The 12,522-nt window shown below is 41.0% G+C and overlaps 1 protein-coding gene across 1 annotated transcript in view; it reads left to right on the top strand.

Annotated features, from left to right (window-relative positions):
* cacna1db (calcium channel, voltage-dependent, L type, alpha 1D subunit, b) overlaps nucleotides 1–12,522 on the top strand; it is a 760,213-nt gene that overhangs the window by 360,957 nt on the left and 386,734 nt on the right. Inside the window, exons 5-7 of the mRNA XM_070894765.1 lie at nucleotides 926–1,077; nucleotides 3,623–3,775; nucleotides 9,754–9,950. Coding sequence (XP_070750866.1) covers nucleotides 926–1,077; nucleotides 3,623–3,775; nucleotides 9,754–9,950 — 502 coding nt within the window. The remainder of the gene's footprint in view (nucleotides 1–925; nucleotides 1,078–3,622; nucleotides 3,776–9,753; nucleotides 9,951–12,522) is intronic.

Below are 12,522 nucleotides of genomic sequence, written 5' to 3'. Positions count from 1 at the left end.
ACTCACTAACTCACTAATGCCATGTCTGACCTGGAGTAAAATACATTTCAATGAGGAAGGCTACATAAGCTGCGTGTTAATAACCTTAATAAGGTTATGACAAGAAGCAAATATTTTTGTTTGAACTTTTTTTCTAATGTTTGCATGTCTATTTTTGGAGGACTAGGAATCCTCAGAGCAAAACTAAACACAGAATAATAACCTGATAGTGCTTTCTACGCGTGTATAGCCTCTCTTTATTCATACCTTTTTTTGTTGTTAACAAACAGACCCCTAGTGACCCCTAGTGGCAATAATTATTGTAAAATGTAGTGTATAAATTGCAACTTCAAGTAGGTCTTATAATCTGCAAATCATTCATGTGAATTATGCACTGAGGTTTTGATGGTTGGTATAAAAATTGTGGGTGCCAATAACCACTGAAGTTTTTTGTAAGCTCTGCATTGTTATATTTTCATCTTAATAGTAAAAATATTAGAATATTAAGATTACAATAGAGATATTTAGTACTTTATATTAGTATGCTTTGCATTTATGACTACAATGATAGAATTGTCTGCTAACCTATTCTGTCCTTTATGTCTAGAACAATATTTCACTGAAAAGTTACGCTGCTACATTGTTTTATGCTGACAAGTGTTGTGCACAGAAAATCTTTTCTCAGTTTTACAAAATAAAATATTTAAAGCAGGTTTTAAGTGCTCTAAGTCATGTACTTTTATCATCCTTTATGCTACCTTCCAAATAAACTATATTCAAAAGTCTTATGGAAGAATTATTTTGAATGTATTTTCAGAGGTCAGTAATAATGAAACTTCTAACAGGCAATACAGATATAGCAATGGTATACCATTCTGTATTGAAATGAAGGAAGAGACTGACAAAAGATATACTAATTCTATGACTACTTTTAATTTTGTCTCAGCTTGTTTAGTGTCGTTTTGGAACAAGTAACCAAAGTAGAGAACGTAGATGGACATGCAGCCTCTGGTGGTAAACCTTCAGGTGGTTTTGATGTTAAAGCCCTCCGAGCCTTTCGTGTGCTGCGACCACTACGACTTGTATCTGGAGTACCTAGTAAGTTTCTGTGTAGTTTAAAAACAGAATATACTTTTAACTTGCCCTGGCTCCTCACTCTCTAACTTCCTCCAGCTATACAATCCTTTGAGAACTTTGCATTCCTCTACTTCTGGCTTTTGAACATCCCCAATTTTAAATGCTCTACCATTGGTGGCCGTGCCTTCAGCTGCCAAGACCCTAAGCTCTGGAGTTCCCTCCCTAAACCTCTCCACCTCTCTGCCACTCTCTCCTCTAAGACGCTCTTTAAAATCTACCTCTTTGACCAAGCTTTTGGTCATCCGCCATAATATCTCCTTATGTGGATCGGTGTCACATTTGGTCTGATAATGCTCCTGTCAAGCACTTAGGGATGTTTTACCATGTTAACAACAGCAAGTTTTATTTATATAGCACCTTTAACGTAGTAAAACATTCCTCGGTGCTTCACAGAGTGTTATAAGACAAAACAAATAAATTTGAGACCGAGCCACGTAAGAAGAAATTATGGCAGATGGGTCAAAGAGATAGGTTTTAAAGAGCATTTTAAAGAAGGTAAGTGAGATAGAGGGGCGGAGAGGTTTAGGGAGCGAGTTCCAGAGCTTAGGCCCCAGGCAGCTGAAGGCACAGCCACCAATGGTTGAGCAGTTATAATCAGAAATGTTCAAGAGGGCAGAATTTGAGGAGCGCAGACATCTCTGGCGGGGGGTTGTGAGGCCGAAGGAGATTACAGAGATAGGGAGGGTGAGGCCATGGAGGAATTTGTAAACAAGGATGAGCCAATGTAGGTCAGCAAGCACAGGGGTGATGGGTGAGCGGGTCTTGGTGCGAGTTAGGACATGGGCTGCCGAGTTTTGGATGACAAGTTTAGATAGGGTAGAATGTGGGAGACCAGCCAGGAGTGCGTTGGAGTAGTCAAGTCGAGAGGTAACAAAGGTATGGATGAAGGTTTCAGCAGCAGATGAACTGAGGCAGGGGCCGAGGCGGGCAATGTTACGGAGGTGGAAATAGGTGGTTTTAGTTATGCCGTGGATATGTGGCCGGAAGCTCATTTCGGGGTCAAATATAAGAACATAAGAACATAAGAATTAGGAACAGGAGTAGGCCATCTAGCCCCTCGAGCCTGCTCCGCCATTTAACAAGATCATGGCTGATCTGGCCGTGGACTCAGCTCCACTTACCCGCCTGCTCCCCGATGACACCTAGGTCACGAACAGTCTGGTTCAGCCTCAGATAGATGCTAGGGAGAGGGATGGAATCGGTGACTAGGGAACGCAGTTTGTGGCAGGGACCAAAGACAATGGCTTTGGTCTTCCCAAATATTTGATTGGAGAAAATACCTGCTCATCCAGTCGGACAAACAGTCTGACAATTTAGGGACCATGGAGGGGTCCAGAGAAGTAGTGGAGAGGTAGATCTGGGTGTGTTTTCGGATGATGTAGGCAAGGGGCAGCATATAGATGAGAAAAACGAGGGGGCCAAGGATAGATCCTTGGACCAGAGGTAACGATGCAGGAATGGGAAGGGAAGCCATTGCAGGTGATTTTCTGGCTACAATTAGATAGATAAGAATGTAATCAGGCGAGTGCAGTCCCACCCAGTTGGACGATGGAGAGGCGTTGGAGGAGGATGCAGTGGTCAACCATGTCAAAGGCTGCAGACAGGTCCAGGAGGACGAGGAGGGATAGTTTACCTTTGTCACAGTCACAAAGGATGTCATTTGTGACTATGATGAGAGCCGTTTCGGTACTGTGGCCGGGGCGGAAACCAGATTGAAGGGATTCAAACATGGAGTTCCAGGAAAGATGGGCATGGATTTGGGAAGCAATAACATGTTCAAGGACTTTGTGGAGAGGAAAGGGAGGTTGGACATGAGGTGGTACTTGCAAGCACAGTGGGTCAAGGGTTGGCTTTTTGAGGAGAGGGATGCTGACGGCAGATTTGAATGAGAGAGGGACAGTACCTGAGGAGAGAGAACCGTTAACAATGTCGGCTAACTTGGGAGCCAGAAAAGGAAGTTGGGTGGTCAGCAGTTTAGGTCAAGGGAGCAGGAAGTGGGTCTCATGGACAAGATGAGCCTGGAAAGGTCAAGAGGGGAGACCAGAGATAAACTGGAGAAAGATGCGAGTTTAGGACTAGGGTATTGAAGTTGATTTTTTAATTCTCTTCTGATTTCCCAACAACCAATCTTTGAGGAGTGATATACAAATTAAAAAAAATATAAGGTTTTACCTTACTACATTGCAAATTGAAATCCTATTTTTCTGATAAAACCGAATAGTAGATTTTAAACATGTAAAATTTACAGTTGTATTGTAGATTAGTTACATTTGGGAAAGAAAAGCTCTGATCACAAGGTGTAGTGATATGAAGGTTCCCTCTAGTTGGTATTTCTAGTGTAACCTAATGCATCCCTACTCAACAGTTTTGTCAGAAATATCAACTCACAGAAGCCTTCACGGCTACATTTATAGTATCAGAGCAATTCTTTCCTTGCTGTTTCTTCCTATTGCATGTTATAATTAAGTCTTGCATCTAACTCAGCTATTCTCTCTGTTTCATGAAGGCTTACAAGTTGTCTTGAACTCCATCATCAAAGCCATGGTTCCTCTTCTCCATATTGCCCTACTGGTATTGTTTGTAATCATCATTTATGCTATCATCGGACTGGAGCTCTTTATAGGAAAAATGCACAAAACCTGTTATTTCATTAACACAAGTAAGAATCCATTAATGCTTTTGTCAGTTTTGTAAATTTGATGTATATAACTAATTTTATGGAAAGGGTTACCTAAGTTGCAAGTACTTTCACTGAGTGCTGACATTGATAAAAGTCTTTGCCATGCTGTGCAGAAAATTAAAAAAAAATTGCCTTCAACTTTCAGTCGGCATCACTGGCCTCGACCCCACATCCCTCCCAATGGGGTCCACTTGTGCCATTTGGAGGCCAGTATGACTCATCTCACTAGGTGACCACCAGAACCCACTGAAGTCAGGGAAGTAGCAACTTCCAGTGCATGAAGTCCATGCCCCTGGTCTTGCGTCTTGTTTCGCCTCCTCCCCACCCCCTCCATCTTTGCGTCACTTGCCTTGTAAGGGCAGACAGTGACTCAGCCCGTTAAAAGGCTGACCAAGAACTCCATGGCAGGCGGGGATCCATTGTATCCAAGTCCAATCCTATTGCCGGGCTATTTCACCAGATATCTGCTGGAATAGCTGAGTAAAAATCAGCACCCCTTTATTTTAAGTGCAATATACAGTATATGAAAATATTTATACGATCTTTGCAACAATGTAGAAGTACAAAATTGAAAATCCAGAAACATAAGAAATAAATGGTAAGCTATGTACTATGTGGCTAGGCAGATAGCAACTTTTTTTTTGTTCTTAGTTGACCTTGAAAAGTTCCCTATTGATAAACATGACAGTGAAGGGGAAATGAAGATTGTCTTTAGTCTTTTCATGGCTTATTACCAGTGGCATACTATGGGTGCATCCATCTTTATTAAGATGAAGAGTGACACAGTTAATTCAGAGACTAGGGTCCTGAACTTAAGGAAAGGTAACTTCGATGGTATGAGACGTGAATTGGCTAGAATAATCTGGCAAATGATACTTAAAGGGTTGACGGTGGATAGGCAATGGCAAACATTTAAAGATCACATGGATAACTTCAACAATTGTACATCACTGGCTGGAATAAAAATAAAATGGGGAAGGTGGCTCAACCGTGGCTAACAAAGGAAATTAAGGGTAGTGTTAAATCCAAGGAAGAGGCATATAAATTGGCCAGAAAAAGCAGCAAATCTGAGGACTGGGAGAAATTTAGACTTCAGCAGAGGAGGACAAAGGGTTTAGTTAGGAGGGGGAAAATAGAGTATGAGAAGAAGCTTGCTGGGAACATAAAAACTGACTGCAAAAGCTTCTATAGATATGTGAAGAGCAAAAGATTAGTGAAGACGAATGTAGGTCCCTTGCAGTAAGATTCAGGTGAATTTATAATGGGAACAAAGAAATGGCAGACCAGTTGAACAAATACTTTGGTTCTGTCTTCACAAAGGAAGACACAAATAACCTTCCGGAAGTACTAGGGGACCAAGGGTCTAGAGAGAAGGAGGAACTGAAGGATATCCTTATTAGGCAGGAAATTGTGTTAGGAAAATTGATGGGATTGAAGGCTAATAAATCTCCGGGGCCTGATAGTCTGCATCCCAGGGTACTTAACGAAGTGGCCCTAGAAATAGTGGATGCATTGGTGATCATTTTCCAACACTCTATTGACTCTGGATCAGTTCCTATGGACTGGGGAGGTAGCTAATGCAACACCACTTTTTAAAAAAGGAGGGAGAGTGAAAACGGGTAATTATAGACCAGTTAGCCTGACATAAGTAGTGGGGAAAATGTTGGAATCAGTTATTAAAGATGAAATAACAGCACATTTGGAAAGCAGTCACAGGATCGATCAAGTCAACATGGATTTATGAAAGAGAAATCATGCTTGACAAATCTTCTGGAATATTTTGAGGATGTAATTAGTAGAATGGACAAGGGAGAATCAGTGGATGTGGTGTATTTGGACTTTCAAAAGGCTTGTGACAAGGTCCCACCCAAGAGATTGGTGTGCAAAATTAAGGCACATGTTATTGGGGGTAATGTACTGACATGGATAGAGAACTGGTTGGCAGACAGGAAGCAGAGAGTCGGGATAAATGGGTCCTTTTCAGAATGGCAGGCAGTGACTAGTGGGGTGCTGCAGGGCTCATTGCTGGGACCCCAGCTATTTACAATATACATTAATGATTTAGATGTAGGAATTGAGTGTAATATCTCCAAGTTTGCAGATGACACTAAATTGGGTGGCGTTGTGAGCTGGGAGGAAGACGCTACGAGGCTGCAGGGTGACTTGGACAGGTTAGGTGAGTAGGCAATGCATGGCAGATGCAGTATAATGTGGATAAATGTGAGGCTATCCACTTTGGGGGCAAAAACAGGAAGGCAGAATACTATCTGAATGGTGGCAGATTAGGAAAAGGGGAGGTGCAATGAGACCTGGATGTCATGGTACATCAGTCGTTGAAAGTTGGCATGCAGGTACGGCAGGCGGTGAAGAAGGCAAATGGCATGTTGGCCTTCATAGCTAGGGGTTTTGAGTACAGGAGCAGTGAGGTCTTACTGCAGTTGTACAGGGCCTTGGTGAGGCCTCACCTGGAATATTGTGCTCAGTTTTGGTCTCCTAATCTGAGGAAGGACGTTCTTGCTTTTGAGGGAGTGCAGCGAAGGTTCACCAGACTGATTCCTGGGATGGCAGGACTGACATATGAGGAGAGACTGGATTGACTGGGCCTTTATTCACTGGAGTTTAGAAGGGTGAGAGGGGATCTCATAGAAATATATAAAATCCTGACGGGTTAGATGCGGGAAGAATGTTCCCGATGATGGGGAGGTCCAGATCCAGGGGACACAGTCTTAGGATAAGGGGTAAGCCATTTAGGACTGAGATGAGGAGAAACTTCTTCACTCAGAGTTGTTAACCTGTGGAATTCCCTACCGCAGAGAGTTGTTGACACCAGTTCATTGGATCTATTCAAGAGGGAGTTAGATATGGCCCTTACGGCTAAAGGGATCAAGGGATATGGAGAGAAAGCAGGAAAGGGGTACTGAGATGAATGATCAGCCATGATCTTATTGAATGGTGGTGCAGGCTTGAAGGACATAAGAACATAAGAATTAGGAACAGGAGTAGGCCATTTAGCCCCTCGAGCCTGCTCCGCCATTCAACAAGATCATGGTGATCTGGCCGTGTATTCAGCTCCACTTACCCGCCCGCTCCCCATAACCTTAATTCCCTTATTGGTTAAAAATCTATCTATCTGTGATTTGAATACATTCAATGAGCTAGTCTCAACTGCTTCCCTGGGCAGAGAATTCCACAGATTCACAACCCTCTGGGAGAAGAAATTCCTTTTCAACTCGGTTTTAAATTGGCTCCCCCGTAATTTGAGGCTGTGCCCCCTAGTTCTAGTCTCCCCGACAAGTGTTAACAACCTCTCTGTCTCTATCTCGTCTATCCCTTTCATTATTTTAAATGTTTCTATAAGATCACCCCTCATCCTTCTGAACTCCAATGAGTAAAGACCCAGTCTACTCAATCTATCATCATAAGGTAACCACCTCATCGCCGGAATCAGCCTAGTGAATCGTCTCTGTACCCCCTCCAAAGCTAGTATATCCTTCCTCAAGTAAGGTGACCAAAACTGCACGCAGTACTCCAGGTGCGGCCTCACCAATACCCTGTACAGTTGCAGCAGGACCTCCCTGCTTTTATACTCCATCCCTCTCGCAATGAAGGCCAACATTCCATTTGCCTTCCTGATTACCTGCTGCACCTGCAAACTAAATTTTTGGGATTCATGCACAAGGACCCCAGGTCCCTCTGCACCGCAGCATGTTGTAATTTCTCCCCATTCAAATAATATTCCCTTTTACTGATTTTATTTCCAAGGTGGATGACCTCACATTTTCCGACATTGTATTCCATCTGCCAAACCTTAGCCCATTCGCTTAACCTATCTAAATCTCTTTGCAGCCTCTCTGTGTCCTCTACACAACCCGCTTTCCCACTAATCTTTGTGTCATCTGCAAATTTTGTTACACTACACTCTGTCCCCTCTTCCAGGTCATCTATGTATATTGTAAACAGTTGTGGTCCCAGCACCGATCCCTGTGGCATACCACTAACCACCGATTTCCAACCCGAAAAGGACCCATTTATCCCGACTCTCTGCTTTCTGTTAGCCAACCAATTCTCTATCCATGCTAATACATTTCCTCTGACTCCGCGTACCTTTATCTTCTGCAGTAACCTTTTGTGTGGCACCTGATCGAATGCCTTTTTGAAATCTAAATACACCACATCCATCGGTACACCTCTATCCACCATGCTCGTTATATCCTCAAAGAACTCCAGTAAATTAGTTAAACATGATTTCCCCTTCATGAATCCATGCTGCGTCTGCTTGATTGCACTATTCCTATCTAGATGTCCCACTATTTCTTCCTTAATGATAGCTTCAAGCATTTTCCCCACTACAGATGTTAAACTAACCAGCCTATAGTTACCTGCCTTTTGTCTGCCCCCTTTTTTAAACAGAGGCATTACATTAGCTGCTTTCCAATCCGATGGTACCTCCCCAGAGTCCAGAGAATTTTGGTAGATTATAACGAATGCATTTGCTATAACTTCCGCCATCTCTTTTAATACTCTGGGATGCATTTCATCAGGACCAGGGGACTTGTCTACCTTGAGATCCATTAGCCTGTCCAGCACTACCCCCTTAGTGATAGTGATTGTCTCAAGGTCCTCCCTTCCCACATTCCCATGACCAGCAATTTTTAGCATGGTTTTTGTGTCTTCCACTGTGAAGACCGAAGCAAAATAATTGTTTAAGGTCTCGGCCATTTCCACATTTCCCATTATTAAATCCCCCTTCTCATCTTCTAAGGGACCAACATTTACTTTAGCCACTCTTTTCCGTTTTATATATATCGGTAAAAGCTTTTACTATCCGTTTTTATGTTTTGCACAAGTTTACTTTCGTAATCTATCTTTCCTTTCTTTATTGCTTTCTTAGTCATTCTTTGCTGTCGTTTAAAATTTTCCCAATCTTCTAGTTTCCCACTAACCTTGGCCACCTTATACGCATTGGTTTTTAATTTGATACTCTCCTTTATTTCCTTGGTTATCCACGGCTGGTTATCCCTTCTGGGGATCTGGGGATCCCGAATGGCCTACTCCTGCACCTATTTTCTATGTTTCTATGAAATTGTTGACATCTCTCATCAATAAACAGATGTAAGAGAATTAAAAAATGTCAAAATATCTATGCACATGAGGAATCCTTTTTGGTTAATTAAAAGCCCTGGCAGCATTGGACCAGATTTAGCTGTAGCATCTTATGGCATCTGCCGTTAGTTCGACTTTCAGTTCCTTCCATGTTTCGGTCTTTCAATTTTTTGTGTGGTTAGGATTTGGAATGCACTGCCTGATAGCGTGGTGGATACAGATTCAGTAGTAGCCTTCAAAAGGGAATTGGATAAATACTTGAATCAGAAAAAAATGCAGGGATATGAGGAAAGAGGGAGGAAGTGGGACCAACTGGATTGTTCTTCAAAAGAGCCGGTGCAGACTTGATGGACCAAATGACCTCCTTCTGTGCTGTACTATTCTATGATTCACACCATTCAATGCATTTCAGTGTTGAGGCAGTTAGCGAAATGCCATTTTCACAAAGCACAACTGGGACAGCAAGTTTTGGATATTCGTGTTTAACCGGACATCTACCATTATCCTGAAGTTACTGTATCATTTGCACATAAATAACGGCAAGTGCTATTAGCCTCGCTATTATTTGGACAGCAAATTCTGGCCCATTGAGTTTTCTCAAAAAAAATTACTTTTAAGTACTATCAACAAAGATTCATAAACATTTTTCAAATTTTGAATATCTGTTTTGGATGTATGTACCTTATAGATTTACTGAATTATATTTTATGATTATTATTAATCTAAAATTTGCTTTTCTTGTATTTTTTGAGAGTTTTCAGTGTACAGACAATATTCAAGCAATTTTTAATATTTAATGTGTTAAAGATACAATCAAACTTTAGCTAATATGGCTTATTACCTTCCATTTCCAGACATCATAGCAGAAGATGAGCCAGCACCTTGTGCATTCTCAGGGAATGGTCGTCAATGCCCCATAAATGGTTCAGACTGCAAGGGTGGGTGGCCGGGTCCAAATGGAGGCATCACAAACTTTGACAACTTTGCTTTTGCAATGTTAACTGTTTTTCAATGTATAACCATGGAAGGGTGGACAGAGGTCCTGTACTGGGTAAGTGATTGGCCAAGAAGTACATTTCAATATGGATAATTCAAATAATAACAGAAACAGTATACAGTATGTTTTTCACAAGTCCTGTGTGACAGTTTATCAGAAGTAAAGAGTGGTGCTTTTTTTTTTGCCATTTTTCAAAACAGTACAGATATTTAAAATGCCATTGAAGGTTTGCTTTATGTTTACATTTCTCAAAAATTATTAAATAATATTCCTGATTACTTCATAATTACAGCAGCACTTTATTATTTATCTAAATTTGCCTTTACCAAAATCCAACTCACTACAATTCAGAGAAAGTAACAAAGGTACTAAGACATCAGTGACTAAGATGACATCAGGGAAGAATAGCAATAAATCAAAGCTAACAGCACTATATCTGAATGTGCGAAGCATTCGCAATAAAATAGATGAATTAATAGTACCAATAGAAATCAATAGGTTTGATCTAATATCCATTAGGGAGGTGTGGTTGCAAAGTGACCAAGGTTGGAAACTAAATATTCCAGGATACTAAACTTTTAGAAGAGATAGGCAAAATGGAAAAGGAGGAGTGGTAGCCCTGATAATAAAGGATGGGATAAAGAGTAGAGAGGGTAGACAGGAGAGAGAAAGGATCTTAGCTCTGAAAATCAAGAAGTGGAATCTGTTTGGGTTGGAGCTAAGAAACAACAAGCGGCAGAAAACATTGGTGTGAGTTTGCTTATAGGCCCCCAAACAGTAGTTGTAATGTAGGGCTGAGAATAAATCAGAAAATTAGAGGCGCATATAACAAGGGTAATGTGGTAATCATGGAGGACTTTAATCTGCATGTAGACTAGGCAAACCAAATTTGTTGTAGTAATCTGGAGGACGAATTCATGGAATGTATACAAGATAGTTTTCTAGATCAGTATGTTGAGGAACCAACTGGGGGAACAGGCTATTTTAGATCTAGTATTGTGCAATGAGAAAGGGTTAAGTAATAAATTTGTTGTAAAGGGGCCCTAAGGGAGGAGTGACCATAATATGATAGAATTTTATATTAAGTTTGAAAGTAATTTAGACATAAAAACAAACTGTAAAAGCTTCTAAAAGTATATAAAAAGGAAAAGATTAGTGAAAGTAAACATGGGTCCCTTACAGGCTGAGACAGGAGAAATTATAATGGGGAATAAGGAAATGACAGAGAAATTAAACAACTACTTTGTGTCTGTCTTCACGGAAGAAGATGCAAAAAACTTGCCGGAAATAGTGGAGAACTAAGGGTCTAGCAAGAATGAGGAACTAAAATAAATTAGTATTCGTAAAAAAAATGGTATTCGAGAAATTAATGGGACTGAAAGCCGATAACTCCCCTGGACCTGATGGCCTACATCCTAGGGTTTTGAAAGAGGTGGCTATAGATATAATGGATGCATTGGTTGTCATCTTCCAAAATTCCATAGATTCTAGAATGGTTCCTGCGGGATTGGAAGGTAGCACTATTTAAGAAAGGAGAGAGAGAGAAAACGGGGAACTGCAGACCGGTTTGTCTGACATCAGTCATAGGGAAAATGCTAGAATCTATTATTAAGGATGTGGTAACAGGGCACTTAGAAAATAATAATAAGATTGGGCAGAGTCAACACAGATTTATGAAAGGGAAATCATGTTTGATGAATCTGTTAGAGTTTTTTGAGGTTGTAACTAGCAGAATAGTTAAGGGGGAACCAGTGGATGAGGTGTATTTGGATTTTAAGAAGGCATTCGATAAGGTGCCACACATGAGATTACTAAACAAATTTAGTGCTATGGGATTGGGGTTAATATACTAGCATGGATTGAGAATTGGTTAATGAACAGAAAAAAAGAGATAGGAATAAATGGGTCATTTTCAGGTTGGCAGGCTGTACTAGTGCAGTGCCACAAGGATCGGTGCGTGGGCCTCAGCTATTCACAATATATATCAGTGATTTAGATGAGGGGACCAAATGTAATATATACAAGTTTGTTGATGATACAAAGCTAGGTGGGAATGTAAGTTACAAGGAGGATGCAAAGCGGCTTCAAGAGGACATAGACAGGCTAAGTGAGTGGGTAAGAACGTGGCAAATGGAATATAATGTGGAGAAATATGAAGTTATCCACTTTGGTAGGAAAAATAGAAAAGTAGAGTATTTTTTAAATGGTGAGAGATTAGAAAATGTTGGTGTTCAGAGGGACCTGGGTGTCCTTGTACATGAATCACTGAAAGTTAAGATGCAGTTGAAGAAAGCAATTAAGAGAGCAAATGGTATGTTGGCCTTTATTACAATAGGATTTGAGTATAAAAGTAAAGATGTCTAAGTGCAATTATATAGGGTTTTGGTGAGACCATACCTGGAGTATTGTGTACAGTTTTGGTCTCCTTACCTAAGGAAGGATATATTTGCCATGGAGGGAGTGCAATGAAGGTTCACCAGACTGATTCCTGGGATGGGGGGGATTGTCTAATGAGGAGAGATTGAGTAGACTAGGCCTATATTCTGTAGAGTTTAGAAGAATGAGAGGTAATCTCATTGAAACATACAAAATTCTTAGAGGGCTTGACAAGGTAGATGCAGGGAGG

This window comes from Pristiophorus japonicus, chromosome 12, assembly GCF_044704955.1.
Source record: "Pristiophorus japonicus isolate sPriJap1 chromosome 12, sPriJap1.hap1, whole genome shotgun sequence".
Classification (NCBI taxonomy): Eukaryota; Metazoa; Chordata; class Chondrichthyes; family Pristiophoridae; genus Pristiophorus; species Pristiophorus japonicus.
The sequence above is the reverse complement of the archived record's forward strand: the minus strand, read 5'-3'. Positions and strand labels throughout refer to the sequence as shown.